Source organism: Falco cherrug, chromosome 12, assembly GCF_023634085.1.
Source record: "Falco cherrug isolate bFalChe1 chromosome 12, bFalChe1.pri, whole genome shotgun sequence".
NCBI classification, from domain to species: domain Eukaryota; kingdom Metazoa; phylum Chordata; class Aves; order Falconiformes; family Falconidae; genus Falco; species Falco cherrug.
The window spans coordinates 16565683-16585199 of NC_073708.1; the positions used below are offsets into that span (position 1 = coordinate 16565683).

Sequence of the window (19517 nt, forward strand, 5' to 3'; positions counted from 1 at the left end):
GGCGGTTGTGCTGTTTTCCCTTAATCTTAATAATGTACTTTACTCTCAGCTCTCAAGAAAACCCAGCAACTGTGAAAGTGTAACATATCTACAAAAATACTTAATGTTGCTGGAAGTCACTACTGAGAAATACAGTAGAAAGTGTTGAAGCACAGTTCAACTGAGTATTTGGTGACCAATGATTTGATGTAGGGGTATCGTAATTAGGCAGACTATGTCCTTTTTCTTCCCCTCACTTTTTTCCCAGACTTCCATTATTATGCTTTCATCAGAGTTTTACTTTGGCCCGGTCACTCCTGCCATGTGTTTTCCTGTTTTCTGTTTAGCTTTCTCTAGTCTCTCTACGTTTTCCTGATGTGTTTCTATAAACATCCATGTACTTTCATCTACAAGACCTTTTCTTGACTGGTTGCTGTTTATAAATACTAATGAATGGTTCCTTTGTTAACATATCTGTTCTCCTTTTTAAAGACAGATGACCTACTTCCCAAAAAAATTTTTGCATTTATTATTTTTTCTGTAAGTCTAAATAAAAACTGTAACTGTAAAGGTGTAATTTCAGTTCCTCATTTGCTTTACTCTTATCAGCTAGCTCTAAATGTTACAGGTTTCTGTCCATATTTTTGACTATGTGTAAAATAATGTAAATAATGCTTCATTAGGGATGCCATCTAGGGAAATCTGGAAGTCAGAATACTAAAAAATACCTTGCCAAATTTTTTTCTGTAGTTTGCAGTTGGAAGATACTTATACATGCTCGCTATATCCAGGAGCTTAGATTTTTTGAGGGATTTTATTTTGCAATAGATTTTTATTTTGAATTAATTCTTGTCGTTAAGTAAGTTCGGTTAGTGGGAAGAGTTATCATTCCATGTCTATATTCTTGGAGTGGGTCTCACTAAGCGGTTTTATTCAAATACGTATTTAAGAGAATGGTCCTTGTTGCAGAGGAACAGCGCTCTCCCTGATGAGGAAAATGTTGCTAGACTACAGGAAGAACTGATTGCAGTAAAATTAAGAGAAGCAGAAGCTCTGATGGGTCTCAAAGAACTAAGGCAGCAAGTCAAAGATTTGGAGGAACACTGGCAGGTATGGGTAGCAATACACTTCTAACAATTTTTATTTTCAGTGAATGATGATAAAGCAAAAGTCTATGAAATTTTGAGATGAAGAGATCAAGTAGAAACTAGCAATTGTGGCTCAAGCTGCCTAGGTGAGAAAATCTTTAAATGCAGCTGCCACAAGAAACTTTACTTCAAAAGTGTTAGAAGTTGATCCCTAGTTGTTGTAGATGGCAGAGAGCCTGTGCTAACCATTCTGGTAGAAGGGAAGTACCTGATCAGTACCTACTTCACCAGATGGTAAGGACTAGAAATAGGCAAAAGTCTCAGAATATACTTGCAATTCACTGACTGTCTTGAGCCTTTTCATTGTCTGTTCTTAAAACTAGTACGTTTCCGTGGGTTTCTAGTTTTTAGGATAAACAGGAGCACTATAGCAACTTGTCCTCATATAACTCTGAAACCTTAAATGAAATAAGGCAACACCAGGAAAGATCAGGCATTATCAGCCATGGCATGCTATTTTGTTTAGCGTCATCTAGCTCGTACTACTGGAAGATGGAAAGATCCTCCCAGAAAAAACACAGTGAATGAGCTGCAGGATGAGCTGATGACAGTCCGATTGAGAGAAGCTGAAACTCAGGCTGAACTGAAAGAAACCAAACAGAGAATGATGGAGATGGAAACACAGGTATGTTATTGAACACTAGCATGTGTGAATCACGCAGAGTGCTGGCAAATTGGTGTCAAAGGGTAGCTATCTGATGATGAACTTTATGATCTACAGGTGTGACTTTAGTTCCAAAATGCACTTTTGAAATGTTGTTAGACTAGATGGGAGAATCTAGTGTGTCTAACTTAAATGTCTCTTTGTCAGTCTTTTCCAGGATTAAGGTTTCTGAATTTCCCATTTGGACTAATTGGCAGACTCTGTGAATGTCTGTGAATCTTAATTCATTGAATTGTAACTGGTGTAACAAGAGTATGTTTAAGGTGTTTTAAACTTCACAAACCTAATTGATGATTCTAGTAGTAATTCTGATTCTTTAAATGGCACTGCTTTCTTCTGGTGAAACTGCCTATACTAGGTTATCTAGTGAGGTCATGAATCTGGTTACTGAACTGTGGACTCTCAGCGAAACAGCTGCATGTTTGTCAGGTGTTTTTTAGCAGAAGCTTTCTTTACCTTCCGTGTGTCAGAAAAGCAAAAGATAGTTTGCCATGGCTGAGATTTGTGCAGAAAAGACAAAAGTAACTTGTCTGCCCAGATCTCTTTTGTGTAACTAGGGAAGAAGTTGTTATTAAGCAAACAAATCTGAAATGCAAATGTGCTGAAGTATGGAACTTCCAACTGAATCAATAAGCACAATGTGCTATTGATTGAAAAGGATTTGTAACAGGCTTTTGAGAAATCTTCCCATGAAATACCTGCTAAATGTAATTGTTACTTGAAGGAGGCCTGTGCATCCAAAAGGCTGAACTAAAAACCAAAACCTTTACTAGATAAACTCCAGCAATCCCAGAAACCAGGAGAGCATGTAAGGATGTGCTAGTGGCGAGAAATAAGCTAATTGTAAGGCACAAGGTGGTTTATTTGTGACCAGAGGCACCACTTTTTCTGTACCAACTGAATAAAAGTTGCCTCTTGCCTTAACTTTCTAAGTTTTTCGTTGAAGCGTTAATACTGTTAACTACATTTATCGTGTGCTTTCCTTTTGTTGCTTTTCCCCCATCTGTGTATTTATTTCCGTCGGTAGGGGGCATAAGTGTCCTGCTGTCTGGATTACATGGACTAAAGTCGCAAGACCTTTGGGTACTTCTCACTTCAGTGTTGTGCGTTGAGGCTTTGTATATGCTTATGCTGTTTAGCAATCATTTGACAGAAATGGGTTAGTCCCAGCGTTAGGTACTGGTCTGTGCTCAGCTTCATATAAAACTGGTGTGACTTGTACTAACGCACTGATCTTAATAAGGTGCCATCTTACTTTCAAGAATTCATGGACAGAAATGTGCACATAATATTTCTGACATACCTGATGTTTCTTAAATGTATCAGCTTGTTGCTGTAGTGGGATACAAGTGCACAAAATCTTTGCCTTACCTAAACAAGAGATGGGGAAAAAGATGTACAAGAGCTTTGCAATAATGTTCTTACAATGAGTCATCTGTTTAAGAACAATTTGAATATCCTGGTCATAGACCAAATGTCATGCAAACTTTTATGATTACACTTAGAAAATTCTGAATGCTTTTTCGTCAAAAGTTTTTTTTATAATAGATGATCTACAAATCTCTTGTTAGACTTTGGGGAGTTAAATTAATGTCAAAGATCTTTCCTTAACATGCATTTTCTTTCCTTTTTTTGTTGTTGTAAAATTCAGAATCAGATTAATAGTAACCATTTACGAAGGGCAGAACAAGAGGTTACCAACCTACAGGGGAAGGTACAGTATCTTTCTGCACAGAACAAAGGACTTCTTGCTCAGCTGAATGAAGCAAAACGCAGACAAGCAGAGATTGAGTGCAAGGTAAACAATATGGTGAATAGACTATTTGTGTGCTGATATATATGTACTTTTTAGTCTTGTCTGCTGTTGTTAGATAAATTGTCTTAATCGAGAGTAGAAATCACAAAACCAAAGCTTTCTTTTACTAATTTGACAATGCCATCTCACAAAAATCGTGTCGGGTTTTGACAGAGCTGCTTCTTTGTGCTCCCACAAAGATAAGCTTTAAAGTGCAGTTCTACTCAGAAAAGTCTTGTGGATAATATACATAGACACGCAACAAATTCTGATCACTATGTACTCTGTCTTTAGTGCCAGATGAGGTTCATTAGTTCAACACTATTACTTTTAGGTTCAAAATGCATAACTACACAAGTAGAATCAGTTTAGGTTCAAAAAAAGGGAGTAAAAGTAGTATTTGAATGGAGAGGTCTACTGAAGGCAGTGTTACAGTCATCATTGCCTAATAGTAACTAGACTTTAAAGGGACAGCCTAAAAACACTGGGCAAAAGAGTCATTTATTACTGTCAATGCACAAAAGACAACCCAATGTGATGTTTGAATCTCATAGTTAGTTAATTTTGTGACTAAACTCAAAACCAGTTACTAATAAATTATGTCTTTAATTTGTGCATGCATAATATGGACAAGAAATAAAGCATACGTCTTACAAACTTCTTTCTCTTAATTTGAAAGAAAATTTTCTTGAAATTGCTAACGATATTTACTTCAAAAAAGGGCAGTATTAGTTGACAAATCACTATAGTTAAGATATTATTTAGTAGAGACATGAAAACAACTTTTAACTTAAATTTTGTTTCCAAAAGATGTATGAATAGTCTGTTATGAAATCAGGTAGTGCTGAACAGTCAGTAATTTCTAAATAGGATACTTATTAGTATGTTAAGAATAATACTGTAATACAAGATGAATAATCAGAATAGCTATTAAACTGGTTGTGAATTGGCAGCTTGAGAGCGCATGCTGTTACATAGTCTGTTGTTCATGATCACATCTTTTGCCTTTAATGTAACTGAACCTTTTTTATTGGCACAACTTGTTTCTATTCTCATTCATGTAGAACACTTACTGGTGGTGTGTGTGTTTTTTGGTTTTATCCAATATGCATGCATTTTGCTCGTAACACCATACATACCCAAAAGACTGCATTAGCTGCAATTCCATCAAAGGCTTCTGTGGTCTGTATGAATCAACAGTGTAGTTGGAGTGGTTTATCATTGGCACTTAACCTGGAAATGAAATGACATCCTTATTAATATGCATAGTTTTGCTATAATATCACACTTCTCTGTTTTTATAGCTTTTCATTTCTTCTTCTTATTTCTTTTCTCTAAGCTAATGCATAAATTCTACCAATTGGTTTTTGTTTACTGTAATCACTGGTTTCCCAAGTGCTGTTTTTTAAATGCTGACATTATTCTTACTAATTTTTTTAAATTCACAGTCTTGGTGATATATTTTTTCACATAACCCATAACTTTTTTGTTTGATTGGGTTTTTTTGATACTGAAGGTCCTTGTTAATCCTTAAGAGATTGAGAGCGTGTAGTCAATATTCAGAAGTTATGTTGACTATAAAAAGAATAATGTGTCTTTAACCTGACTAATGAGTTAATACACATGACTCTTCTCACTGGCATAATTTGCTTAGAAAGTTAAACTCTAACATGGGTTAGAGAAAAGTGTCACAGTAATAGACAGAGCACCAGTCATTTTTTTAGAGATTCTCAAAAAGTAGCAGTAGTCAATAGCCAGTGAAGTTAGCGGTGCAGACATACACTAACATTAGATTCTGAAACTTGTTTTGCAGTCATTGGTAGGAAAAAGATTACAGTTTACATTGTAACATGTCTTCCAAGTTGATGTTTATGATATAAAATGAAGCGTTACCGATTTGATGCACATTACCTGGAGTTGTACTGTTTGACTGTGAGCTAGACTGCGACTTCTTGTCATGAAGCTTAGTACAATACCATATAGACCTCCTGTGCTGTTTGAATACACAAGGGTTTTTGCTAAATGTATTGAAAGATGCTCAAATTTAACTTAATGGAAATGACCTTTATTCAGTGTAGTTTCCCCTCATATTCCCTTTTCCCTCTACCTCTGATATTTGTCATGAGCTGTCATTGTGACTTTATTTTTCTAATAATTTACACAAGCAATTCAGCAATGTTTTACAGATTTAATAAGAATGTCATGTCATTAAAAAAGTTAAGCCATATTAAACAATATGTGCAAGTTTTAAGTGTTCTCCCACCCCTTAAATGGGGCATAACTTGGTATTGAGGCGTAACTTCCTATTGCTGTTTCAAACTTATGAAAACCTTTTAAATTTCAAACTGTAACTATATAATAATATATACAGTTAAGTGAAAAATGAGAGGATATAAAAAGCCATTGTCCTTTGACAGTTGATTTGTAAGGACTGTCATTCTGTTTCCTGTCCCTTGCTCTCCAAACTACTGGAAGCATGGGGTTTGCCTTAATCAAGGGTTCATGTCAAATGCTTTCACTTTCTCTTGTTATAGAACTGACCATTTTAGGTTCCTGTCTCCCCACCTCTGTACCTCAATAAATGAAAGGAATTCCTGGCTTGGGATTGTTTTAAGGTTATTTCACTGTGTGAGGAAAATGAGATTGTAATGCTGAGGTGAATTGAAAGAAGGAAAAAAAAAAAAAAAGCTGAAGCTTAAAGTAGAAAGAGAAACATTGTTATACTTGCCAAGCCAAAAGCTTGCAACATAGTGGTTTGGGTTTTGGGTTGTTGTTTTTTTTTGTACTAACTAGGTGTACAAGAAACCAGGGTGTCCTGTGTTACTATGTCAGGCATATGTTGCAAGTGTGAAGGGCTAGCCTCCAGCAGTAACAGCAGGCTTGTCATGCCTGCATTTCTTCCAGTAGTTTCAGTGCCTGTAACTTTACTAAATAGTGTTGCTACTAACTTGCATTTGGCTTGAAATGCAGATAATAGGAGGTTAGGTTGAATTAAGACAGTACTGCTGTGTAAAATACTGAAATAAAGCTATTTCATATGTTACTGATGCAACATCTTTGTATTCAAAACCGATGAAGAAAGCTTCAGTAACTTTCAGGTAATGACACAGAGCAATACAGACAAATGTAAAGTTTTTGTAGCTTTAAATATTTTTAAAGGTTATAGTTTGTATCTTCTTAAATCTAGCAAGTTTGTTATTCCTGTTTCCTAGAAACTGGTGTGTTTTGGTTTTTTCTTCCTATTGTTTCCAGTCATCTGAAATCATGCTCTGGTTTTGTTTCTGTCACTACATCTTGGCTAAGTAGCAGTATTTCTACTTGAAGAGGTGTATAAAAAAAATTTAGTTTTTCAGCTCCCCAATTGTTTTTTCTATGTGGAAAGAATTGGTACATTCTTTCTGGTGCTTGTATTTTCCTTTAAAGAATAGCTTAAAATACATAAGCAGAAATTAAATTTTTTGTAGCAAGTTGCATCTCATACCACCTATACAGCAACTGTTTTCTGTCACTGGTGTGTACTGTTACATGTTTCCCTTTTTATAGGACTACTACTTGTACAGCAAGGACTGAATTTCAGATTGTTTCTTGAAACACAGCACTGATCTTCCTAATCGGTTTTGCTAAAGAATTTATAACATAAGATTTATGTCCCCCACCACTTTCTTTCCTACTATATCAACTTCTGCAGTAATTATTGAGAACATGCTCTGTTTCAGAGGTAAAGCACCAGTGCCATCTAAAGCAGCACTATTGACTCATCTCAGACACCAAGCTAAGCCAGCCTGTCCTTTAGCTTTCAGTTAAATACATGCAATCCTGTGGACTTGTGGGTTCAGCTTCATTCAAGCAATCTTGCAGCAGAATTTAGCAATAATGGCTAAACTTTGGCTAGCACATGATGGATTCCTCTGAAATGGACTCCGCTGATTACAGATGCTGTTAATTGGATCCTGTAGATATATCTTCGTTACAGGAATCTTTTTTTTTAAAACAAACAGCATGTTTTCAAGTAGCTATTATAGATAAGCTTTGGCATGTTCAATTCAGTCTCAACCAAACTGTCTAATGAAGCATGGTTAAGTACTGACAGTCTGAAGCACGCCTTAAAATAACTGAAATACTGGAACTGATTTGCAGTAACTGCAGTTTGCAGAGTTACACCAGTCTGCTGTAGAAGTAGGTGTACCGGAGCCTAGCGTGGCTCTTCTACAGAATTATTTGCACTCCTGCTGAAAGTATTGCTCACTTAGTATCTATTGCTGTTTTCTCACTGTGGTTGTATCAAGCTGCTGACAATATAAAATTGTTTTGTCTCTGAAGTTGTGAGGACTTGCCTCATAAAACAGAAATAAGGAAATTGTCTACCATTTATAGGCAAACTTACAGGTTAAACTTACACCAGGAGTCTGATCGTAGGTTAAAAGCATTAGAATTTTTTTCTAAACTGTCTTGCAAATCTCTGTTGTATACTGTGACTAAGATAGCTGGACTTAAATGAAGTTGGGAATATCTGTGCTTTTGTGTTTGTTTTTTTTAATTATTTTTTGGTTTTAGACAAACAGAATGAGAACTAGTTGTTGTGTAGCTTTGTTTCTTTATATATAAAGTCAAAAGTTGAAGCATGAGCTGTTTCCTGATGTTGATATTTTTTCTTAATTTACAATATAACATTTCTGGATGCAAGAGAACTGTTTCCTGGACCTGGAAATTGATAACAGCACATTTTCAAAACTACACAGATTATTATTTTTTTTAATTATTGTAGTTTAGAATTGATATTAAATGATTACACAGTTCTATGGGTTAAAATTAAATTTTGTTCTTCAGAATACACCTTATCAATAGGTATGGTAGTTCACACAGCAGTGTATTAAGTTTTCTTTACTTAATGATTTTGGGTAAAAGTAGTGCAGAGTCTTTAATCAACTGAAACTGATAGTATTAGCTTCAATCTAGTGCTTCTTTCAGAGTAAAGAAGAAGTGATGGCAGTACGGCTCCGTGAGGCAGACCGCATCGCAGCTGTGGCCGAACTCCAACAGCATATTGCTGAATTAGAAATCCAGGTAACAAGTGATGACACTAGATGTGTAACTTGACACTGATTACTTTTTGGACTTTGTGGGTTTTTCCTTCCTCTACCTTCTACTTTCTTTCCTTATTAACCTACTGCTTTGCAGAGTGGGATAATACTATATTGCTATATGCGCCTCCTTTATAAGCCAAGGCCTTAAATAAATCTTACAGACGTACTTGTGAGCCATTAATAATTACTTGTGTACAAGTACCAGCCACAGGCAACACTTAAGCTCCAACTCCTGTATTTGTTTTGTCTTGTAATAGGTAATTCTTACAAATTAATAGATTGAAAACATCCTCTGTCCAAAAAAAATGCACACATCTTGATTCCAACAACAATTCTTTTCTGTGCTTAGTCTTCTGCTGTGACCAGTATTGGAGGATTTGTCGTAAAACTCTTACTCCGTTTATGTAAGTCTTAAATCAGAGATGTTTTTCACTGCTACCATGTCACTGTAGGATCTGAAGATGCATCCTTTGGCCTCTGTACTGTTCCTTATGGTTTCAGTTCCTTTTGGAACTTTCACTGTCCCATGAACTCACTGCTCCCTTGATGAGAAAACCAGAAATGAATTTTTTATGTTTTCCTGGCCCTGAGAAATCACTATGTCTTACTGTCATCTGTCGTTGCTATACTTACATACTTACTCCTGTCTAAATTCTGCTGTGGCTATTTGCAAAGCTTTTCTTGGTTATTATTCGTAAGTTACAATCTAGTTACTCTCTAGTTCACGTTTTTTTTAAACTGGTATGGCCAATGGCTGTCTTCCCTCTGAAATTTTTCCTTCAGGTTGGTGATTTTCTGTATTGTGTCAAAGTCGCTTTTTCCCTAGGATATCTCAACTACTTGCATCTCTTTCATCTCTTCATATATGGAATGTACAAACAAATTTAATGGAGCTTGCATAAAGAATTTTCACTTTGAATATTTTTCCACTAGTGCAGCAGGCACTACGTTTATTAAAAGATAAAGCAATCATTTCTTTTAATCACGTAATGCTTAGATAATGTTGTGATCAGTACATTAGAAATACTCAGATAAGTACAGTAAGCTTTGCGTATGAATCATTTATCATCTAGTAAGATAATGAGAGCAGCTGAGTTTAGGTCAGTCTATTCATGTGTTAGCATTTTACTTAAAAAAAAAAAGGAGAAAAAAAAAAAAGACAGTTTAAAGGTTACTTCAAACATGGTGATTTTTGTGAGAAGCCAGTACTCATTTTGCATTATTTTGATTTAGCACAGACTTTAAATGCCATCCTACTAACATTGTTTGATAGGGGTTTCCCAAAAAGTACTCTAGTCTTCATTTTATGCAGTGAAGAAATGGTGAATCCCATAATGATCAGTTAGGTGTTTGGGGTTTTTTTCTGACAGTGGTCACCCAATTAGAATTGTGTTCATTTTTAATGTAAATACATCTGATTTGGCTTTCGTTGTTTGACTGATCAGATCATCAGTGTTCAGATCGTTTTATAGCGCTCTCTGCTATTTCCCTTTCCATATTTCTGCTTAAGCTACAGGTGCCAGAATTGCATGCAGATGGTTATAAAATCTTGTCATGAGAGAGGTAAAGAAGTTAAGTGCAGGAATGTAATCTTATTTCATGACCCTGGCTAATATATCCAAAGATTACGTTAGCCCTGTTTTGCCATGATATTGCACTGTCTCCATGTTTGGTTGTTTATCTACATCAGCTCTCCTTCCTTTTCACAATTGCTGCTTTGCATGATGCAATCTTTAGTTATGTTTTTCCGTTTTTCTCATCTTCTAGATGGCCTTGGGTTTTATTTCCTACTACAGTACATTTCAAGTTTTAATCTTTTTGGTGGTCTTAGATGATCACCTGTTAATGATTTCTTGATCTGTAGTGTCTTAGTAAGATTCTTGATTTTCTGCACAAATGAAAATGGCTGTGTTTTCTTTGTACGCAGCCTGGAGTATGAAGTTATTCTGTAGCTGTGGCTCATGTTTCTAATTTAATGGGTTTGCCCTGTTACTCCTTTGGTGAACTATTGATCTCAAACTTACACTAGTCTGAAATACAACATCTTCAGTTGTGAAATACAGGTTTTGAGTGTTAACTGTGTAAAGACATTTAAAACAAATTATTTAGTAGAAATAAGTTCCTCTACTGTCAATTTACTTCTTTTTGACACTCTAGATGTGACTTGAAATGTTTTTATTGGGCTGTGACAGATACTCTTTTGTAAGATTCTGTAAGCGAACAGATATTTTTGACCAGCATGTTTTGCCAGCAAATACAAAACTTGCGATCAAAACTTCCTTTTGGGTACCCATGCTCAAAGGCCTTCAAAACACCTGCACCAAAAAAAAGTAGTAATGGAGTTGGAAAGCCTTAACTCCCAAAGCTTGTAAACTATAAAACATGCAACTGATAACAGAGCTTAAACAAAAGCCACTTTTTAAGGAAATTGCAAACCTGGGTAGCTTCTTCCTCATTGGAGAAAGAGCTGCATCCCATGTCTTCCGTTCAGCTTGCCACTGGATTTGCTGGGACCTGATGTGGGAAGCAGAGGGCCTTTTAAGGTGGACTTGCCCTAATGACTTGAAATGCAGTATTTAATACCATAAATACATTTAGCCAATCTTGGAGCATAGGTGTCAGTCTCAAAGTAATTTTGCTTTTAACATGGAGCATCACAAATAGGTCTGCTTGTCATATTGTTTCAAAGCTGATAAAGATGAAGGGAGGAAGTTAACTTACCACATAACCACCTTCTTTTCTTTTTTTTTCTTTTTTTTGAAGGGGGGTGGTGTTTTTCTAAGAAGCTGTAGGGATTCAGTGCCAGGTCCACATGGTCCATAGCAATGTTTAACCTAAATCGTGCAGTTTTCATTTAAATGTTCATGTAGGTGTAGGCGCAAGACACTGGCGTTAAATTTGTAATGCAGAGTATCACTACTCCCACATAAGAACTGATCTGACGTTACGCACAAATGCTAGATTTAAATCACAGTTTCTGGGTCACTCTTAGTTTAGGTTAGTAATAATGACAGAGGAAGAAGGAGATAGAACTCTATCATTTAATACTAGATGTAATCTGGCAGCGAGATCTCAGTTTATTGTGATGTTAGGAAGTTATTTTTTTACATACTCTGAATGTCTTCTTACCTTGGTCAAGCATTCATTTCCTGATTCTAAGCTTTTAAACTTTTGTTTTGAAGTCCAATACATGGTGGATATTCTAGGAGTCATTCCTTAGCAAAAATAACACAAAATTGAAGTGTAACTGAAGTTTAACTTATGTTACATATACCTAAGCCCCAGAAGTGACAAATTAAACCCCTGAAGTTTGTATATAAACAAAGGCTTATTTTGTCAGTCTTTGTTTTTCCTTCTATCCTCTCCTCATTTTTTTCTCACTTGCCTTGAGAAGCAAACATGACTTGAAAGTATTTAGCAGGCTTCTGGGCTTTGAGCAGGACATTTGAGCAAATTATTAACAAATGAAGGATGGATTTTTGGATGGCTGGGCTATTTTTTGTACCCCCACAATGGGGAGAAGCTGTTCTCTTTAATGTGTTAGGCTGTACTTTCTCACAAAGGTTAGAGGTTCACATTCTATAACTAAATTACTTGTTTTGGCCAATCTACATGCGCTCTGTGATTGTTTTTGTCCTGTCCTTTTTTAAGATTTAGAGAATTGGGGCTAAGAAATGGGTAGTGTCTCCCTGTGTCTATAGTCAATTGGCAAAACCCCAGGTTTGTTTCCTTGGGGAATTGGTCTTTCTTGTTTTCAGCTGCACTGATCTGATAGCTTCAAACTGAAACAAGCAAATACTTTTAACTTCTTAATATCAGCCTTTAAAACCCTATTGCTTTTAGGTTGTGTGTGCTTTCCTAAACCTGCCAAGAAAAGCCTACCAAGCTGAGTTACACTCCTGGCCTAATAGCAGGTATTTCTTCTGATCACATATGAGCAATCCTGTTGGTGTTTGGCGATTTATTTATTTATTTATTTTTAAGGGGGGGAAAAAAAGCTTTCTCTGCAGTAGTCGAAGGAAGGACAAACTAAATGAGAATAAAAGAGGCTTTAGAGAAATTTGGGCAAGGTTAAATCAGTTACAAGCTCAAATCAATCAGCTGGCTAGAGTAAGGAGCACCAGGCCAGTGAAAGTGTAAGCAGACTGAGGAAGCAGAGCTGGGGCAGCTGCATCTCTGCTCTGCAGCTTAATCCCTCTCCCTCCATTTCTGTTCAGGCTGGCGACTTGTAGCATCCTCTTAAGATTATCCATGACTGGCTTGGGTTGGGGGAGGTACAGAGCACACTTGTGTTATAGAAAGCTGGTTTTGAGTCTGAGTAATCTCAAAGCAAAAACTATCTGTTAAGAATTCATTCTTCTCTTCATTAGGTTGATCTGGACAGGGGGTAACATCACTTCCTCCTGCTCTGTTTCCTGGCAGATTCAGAGAATTTTGTCACATTTACCCTATCTCTAACCATGTCAAAGTTGCTTTGAGAACAACTGTAAAGGAAATCCATGATTGTGCTAGTTCTCTCCCCCACATTTTAAACTTTTAGCACTATTTCGTTAGAATGAAGCCTTTCTATGACCTCTGTTTAATAACTTTTCCTAGTACTGACTGTTGAGTAAAGAAATTGTTTCCATCCTTTCAAATTACAGGAAACTTTTTTTACTCTTATCAATAGTGGTGTGTGATGTTAGTGATGTGTTTTTTGAAAGTCTAGAATGAGTCACTGTAAAGTCACTGAAAGGACACTAGTTACCACATTTACCCTTCTGAATAAACTTAATTTACATTTTTAATGCAGTGTCTTTTGCCATAGAGTAAGAATTTAAAAGCCTCCCCTGAAAAGAGGCTGAGGCAGATTGTTACCAAATAAATATCTCTAAGTCAGAAAAGATCTAACCAAGGGTGTTAGGGAAATGTCCTACCCTCCAGGCATTTTTACTAAAGATGATATACACTGTTATCTAAGGAACAGCAACTGTCTGGTGTGCTTGGATTTTGGCTGCCTATAAAAACATTGGGTTTGTTTTTCTGTTTTTTTTAAGTTTGTGTTTATTAAAGTGAAAACAATCCTAGATGCCTTCCTATTATTTTAAATTACCTAATTTCTTGTTGATGTGTATTTCTTTTCCTACTGCGATCAAGAGTGTTTTAGAAAACTTTGTGCTTGTCGTCCTCTTGGGATGAAACATTTGCAACTGAAATTTAGTAATGTTGATCCTCTGTATCTGATACTTAGATTTTTACTTAGATTTTTTTCTTGGTTGTGCAGCAAAAGCAGGCCTAAGGCCTCCAGTGTGTTCCAGGTAGTTTCCAGTGATTGTTTTATTTATTTGTTATTTAAACTTTGTTGTATCGTGACTACTGTATTTGATTTTGGGGGGTTACTATACATTAATAGTTTCAGGTATTTAAGATTAGTGTTCTTTGAAGCAGTCTGTCACTGCACTCTTCTTGTGTTACCAACTGTGCATCCTGGTCCTATGCTGATTGACTTTGGAAGGTCTCCACATGCTCAATAGTTCTCAGTAGGCATCAGGTGTGTTTCTTGAGACTAGCTGCTGCTTCTTTTGAAGGTACAGAAAAGCTGTTTTTCTATTAGAAATCCAGACAAAGGAGGATTTAAGTGTGATACTATGACATGAATCTCAACTGATAAAATTTGGAGGGCAGAATTTTTCTGCATTCTAAGCAGCAAATTTTTGGGGAACAGATTTTTCTTCTCAGGAGCTATCCATGTAACTCTTAGTATGCACACAAATACAGTCACTCTAGTACTTCAAAGCAGGATGAGAGAGGTGAAAGCTTCCAAAACTCAAGGGGCCTAAGTGAGTTTTGTTTTAGCAGCTGATTTTTTTTTTGATCTGTAGGACTCACTTCCTGCTTTGCTGCCATGCTACTCCCTCTCTATACACACCTGAGGCAGAAGGTCAGATTGTGTGTTGGCAGTGTACACTGTTAAAGTACCTTTTCCTTGAGCAGAGGTGACACCTGGCAATGAGGATGTTTGTTTCCCTCATAGGGGGTTTTCTAACCCTGTTAGTGCTGGTGGTGCTGGTCTGTTGGAAGAGACCATAAGACTGGGGGGAGTTACTAATCTTCAAAAACAGTGAAATTGAGATGATGGATCTTTAATTACAATGTGACACCAGCTGGCATTACTTTTCTAAAAACCCTTCTGGGAAGAGAAGGTAGCCCTGCAGTGGTGCCAATATGCAGCAGGAGTATTCCAGGGAAATGGATGTAGAGGTTCATTCAGATATGACTGAGGATTGCTTTTAAACAAAATCTGTAGATTCAAGAGTTGGCTGGCTTTCATTATTTTGCTATTCTGATAATACTTTGCTTAATAAGATATGTCATCTAGCTTTTTCACTGTATATTAATTTTAAAATAGCTATTATTTGTCCAGAGACCAACTGTTCATTGTGTCATGACCTCCCCAAATACCACAGATTTTCTGTAACAGTGCTCCCCCTCAAAAAAAGCAAACCAACAACCCACATCCTATGTGTATAATCTTAGATTTTTTAAAACCCCCATGAAGAGAGATTACTACTTGCTTGTGCTATTTCCTTTTAAAAGGTGTGATGTTCATACCTTAAAGACTTTTGAATTGTAAGTGGAGTCTTAACATTCACTTTTGAACCAGTACAGTTGATCTGGGTGTTTTCTTCAGAAGTACAAAACTACTCAAGCGCAGTAGTACAAAACTATTCAAGCACAGTATAAAACCAATGCAGAGTGAAATGCCTGGTTCCTACTGAAGAAAATGCTGCAATAGGGAGCATTCAATTTAACTCAAGCTAAGGTACATTTTTCTTACGTCAGTAGAGCTGTCTAGTAACTTAGTGTGACCTAACCTTTAATTCTATGTGCAGTTCTGGGCCCCCCAGTTTAAGAAGGATGCGATTGGCCTTGAATGTGTCCAGAGGAGGGCAACAAGGCTGGTGAAAGGGCTGGAAGGCATGTCCTGCGAAGAGTGGCTAAGGACTTTGAGCTTGTTTAGTTTGGAGAAAAGGAGGCTGAGGGGCAACCTCATTGCTCTCTGCGGCTTCCTGAGGAGGCAGGGTAGAGAGGGAGGTGCTGATGTCTTCTCCCTGGTATCCAGTGATAGGACACGTGGGAATGGTTCATAGCGCACTAGGGGAGGTTTAGACTGGACATCAGGACATTACTGAGAAAGTGGTCAAACGCTGGAACAGACTTTCTAGAGATGTGGTCGATGCCCTGAGCCTGTCTGCGTTTGAGGCGTTTGGACAGTGTCCTTGGCACCATGCTTTAACTTGATCAGCCCTGAACTGGTCAGGCAGTTGGACTAGATCATCATTGTAGGTCACTTCCAACTGAAATACTCTATTCTGCTCTGAGGAAGTCAGATCAGTTTGCAGCCACAGCATGTGAAAATCTAATTTGATAGAAACAGAGACCCTCAAATTTTAGGGTTTTAAAAAAATTTGGAAATTAGTCAGATGCAGAATATGGAAGGGCCTTGAGCAGAGCAATCATCTCCCTTTTATCCTTGGTGGTTTTACAGAAGACCGTTTTTATATCCTTTGCCCTTGTGCACCCTTACCATTTAAGAGAGTTGAGATGGATTTGTTTTAGCTATGAAAGACTTGCCAAATGAATCCATTCTAACAGCATGTGTTTTCCAGCACATCTGTATGGCTCAACACTTGAAGCAAGAAGCTAGCAACAATAATAATAGTATTGACAAGAAAGAAGGATATCAAGAATGTCCTGAACGTGGACTCCGACCTCCCTGGCTGCTGGGATTGGACCACAGGGAGTACAGGCTTCTGCCCTTTGGGAAGTAGCCCTCTGTTCCCCGACTCAGGTTATCCTTTGATCTCAGTAGTTAAGCTTCCATCTGCCATAGCTAGTTCTTAGGCTGAGGTGGCTGAGGCCAGACAAGACTGAGTCCAGACAAGACTTATTTCTTCCTGCCTGAGCCTAGGAACCTTTTCAGCATACACTGGTGGACCCTTAGGAGTAGAAATTAATTGATCTGTTTTGTAGAGGGTTATGATGCCTGGAAGCAAAATCTTCATTAATCTGCACAGCAGCAGTGGAACAGGAAGAATGGAAAACATGCATCTTCAGATGTCCTGGTTTCGGCTGGGATGGAGTTAATTTTCCTCTTAGTAGCTGGTACAGTGCTGTGTTTTGGATTGAGTATGAGAATGACGTTGGCAGTACACTGTTTTAGCTGTTGCTAAGTAGTGTTTACTCTAAATCAAGGGCTTTTCAAGTTCCCCGTGCTCAGCCAGTGAAGGAGGTACACAAGAAGCTGGGAGGGAGCACAGCCAGGAAAGGAGACCCAAATTAGCCAAAGGGATACACCATCCCATAGAACATCATGATCAGTGTATAAACTGGGGGGAGTTGGCCAGGAGCTGCCAATTGCTGCTTGGGGACTGGCTGGGCATCGGTCAGTGGGTGGTGAAGAATTGTTTCATGCATCACTCTTTCCACACGCACACCCCTGAATCTTATTCTTCTCTCTCCCTCTCCTCTTCATTACTGTTGTTGTTATATTTAATTTATTAATATTAACAATAAGTTTATTTAATTTATTTTCATTATTAAACCCATGGGTTTTACCTTTTTCTAATTCCTTCTCCCCATCCTGTGGGGTTGGGGGGTGAGGAGAGTGAGCGAGCCACTGCGTGGTGCTTAATTGTTGGCTGGGGTTAAGCCATCACACCAGAGAAGCAAATGAATAATAGAGGGCTAGTAGTTATTCCTGGAAGATTATTATCTTCAGTTGCCCTACAGTACGTCAACTAACTAAATGCAACAGCCATATCCTGCAGATAGTGGGCTGGAGATGAAATCTGCAAGAATCTGTCAGGGTTACAGTCTAAGGTCCTTACTTTTGTTCACTTCCATTCAGTACCTGTTTTATCTTCACTTTTCAGTTTGTGTCCTGCTTTCATGTCACTTGCAACCTAGCTAATTCCCTGTCCCTCTATTTCTTGGCCAAGTTTAATTCAAATTCTGAACTAAGAACAAATGGTGACTGATATCAATCTCATGTGCCTCATGACTAGATCAGTCTCAAGAGTTAGAAATTATATCTATATAATATACTATTGTATTTGAACAGAAAAATCCAAGCTGAAGCTGCTGAAGCTTTCTTAAATAAGCTACTAAATGAAATATGAACATAAAATTATCCGTGCAGTGTTCCATGTGTGTTGATAAATGTTTGCGGCCTGAGTGTGCTTGCTGTCTCTGGGGCTTTCACCAGTCACAGTGGCATATATCTGTGCTTTGGCACTAATCTAGTGTCATCTGGAATTAGGATGTACAAGTAGGAATCCAACCTGCACGGGGGCAGAGTACAGGGTTTGTTTTGCAGTGGTAGAGCTTTTCACTATCTGAAGATGCACACACATTGACAATACTCCTTAAAAGGGACTCTAGGATGATATTAAGATCACTGGATAAAAACAGTAAAAAGAGGGGTTTATGATAATCAGGAAGTAATAGATAATGTGTTGTATGATCTAGAGTAGGTTGAGAATCAAATCTAGAAATACAGAATTTTGGGGTGAAAGTATTACGTCTTTATGACAGATACCAAAAGATAGTAGGGAAACCTGGTTAATACTACATTCTGTCATGTCAAAAGGAATGGCCATATTGAAGTTTTTCCTGCCAACAATTTTTTCTTTTTGACTTCCGTGAAGCTGCTCTAATGGAAAACTAGAGTTGAAGAATATTACTATGAAATTTAGGTTGCTTACGTTAACATTTGCCCTTGGTTAACAAATACTCATCAGAAACTGGAAACTGCTGGAAAGTAATCTGAACTTAATGCAAACATGACGTGACTGGAGAGTGAAACAATTTTGCAGATCATAGTAATATTTTGTACTTGTGTGAAAATAAATATATGTATTGATGAGACATACCAGTCTCTTCTCACAGTTTCAAAGAATGTTGGGTAACTTAAAGATCACAATCTAACAGATAAAACTACTTTTTATAAAAAAATAAATGTTTTGGTTCATTTGAAATATGTAAACTTTCAGCTGTCTACTTATTCATTCTCTAAATGAGTTGATGTTGGTAAGAAATAAAAAATGTTTTAATGCTGCAGTATCTGCCTCTGCATGTTTTCCAGTGGTTTGCTACTGCATTTGTGTGTCTTTTAACTATCTAAATTGGCATGGTCAACTTAGCTTATATAAAAAAAGGAAGGGGGGGGGGGGGTAAAGAAAAAAAAAGTAGAATGTGTCTTTGCTGTTGCTCAGAGACATGAACAGCAGCTGTGAAGAAGACTCTTGAACAGGTAATGGTCAGACTTGATCTCAAAGGTCTTCTCCAAACTAAATGAGTCTATGATTCTATATCTAAAATTTCTCATATGCCATCTTTCCAATTTACCCACTGTAGACAGACTTTGTAGCTTATAGAACATGGGCTTATTTAATTAGCTAGAAATAATCTGATTTCTGTTGGGGCCAGTTAAAAGGATCAGCTTCTGACCTTTAGTGTTTTGAGTGTTGCAAGAGGAAGTTACAGCATGACTTTTTTTTTTTCCTAAAAGTGTGTTTGTAGAAAATGATATTGCAGCAATCCTTTTTTTGTGCTAAATGCATTTTTGTGAATTGTCAGCTCTATAAAATCTGTAGTTCTGAAAGGAAAACTGAAACTTATTTGCTCTTCACTAATAATGAGGATCTTGTAAGCCAGGCTTATGTCCTACATTAATCTCCAGCTGATTGGAGCTAGCATCCGTTCTTCCATGAGCAAATATACATGTCAAATCATTATGTGATATCTGCATTAAATTTTCAGTGTTATTTAGGGAATAAAAAGTAACAATAAAACACTTTAATGAC

At 37.2% G+C, this 19517-nt stretch overlaps 1 protein-coding gene across 7 annotated transcripts in view; it reads left to right on the forward strand.

Moving 5' to 3' along the window:
• EVI5 (ecotropic viral integration site 5) overlaps window positions 1-19517 on the forward strand; it is an 82905-nt gene that overhangs the window by 38125 nt on the left and 25263 nt on the right. For 5 of the 7 annotated variants that reach the window (XM_055724222.1, XM_055724223.1, XM_055724224.1 and 2 more), the window contains 4 exons: window positions 949-1089; window positions 1594-1752; window positions 3443-3589; window positions 8555-8650. In XM_055724222.1, coding sequence (XP_055580197.1) covers window positions 949-1089; window positions 1594-1752; window positions 3443-3589; window positions 8555-8650 — 543 coding nt within the window. Of the gene's footprint in view, window positions 1-948; window positions 1090-1593; window positions 1753-3442; window positions 3590-8554; window positions 8651-12513; window positions 12585-19517 lie in introns of all 7 variants that reach the window. The other 2 variants (XM_055724227.1, XM_055724225.1) reach the window with 1 other exon arrangement.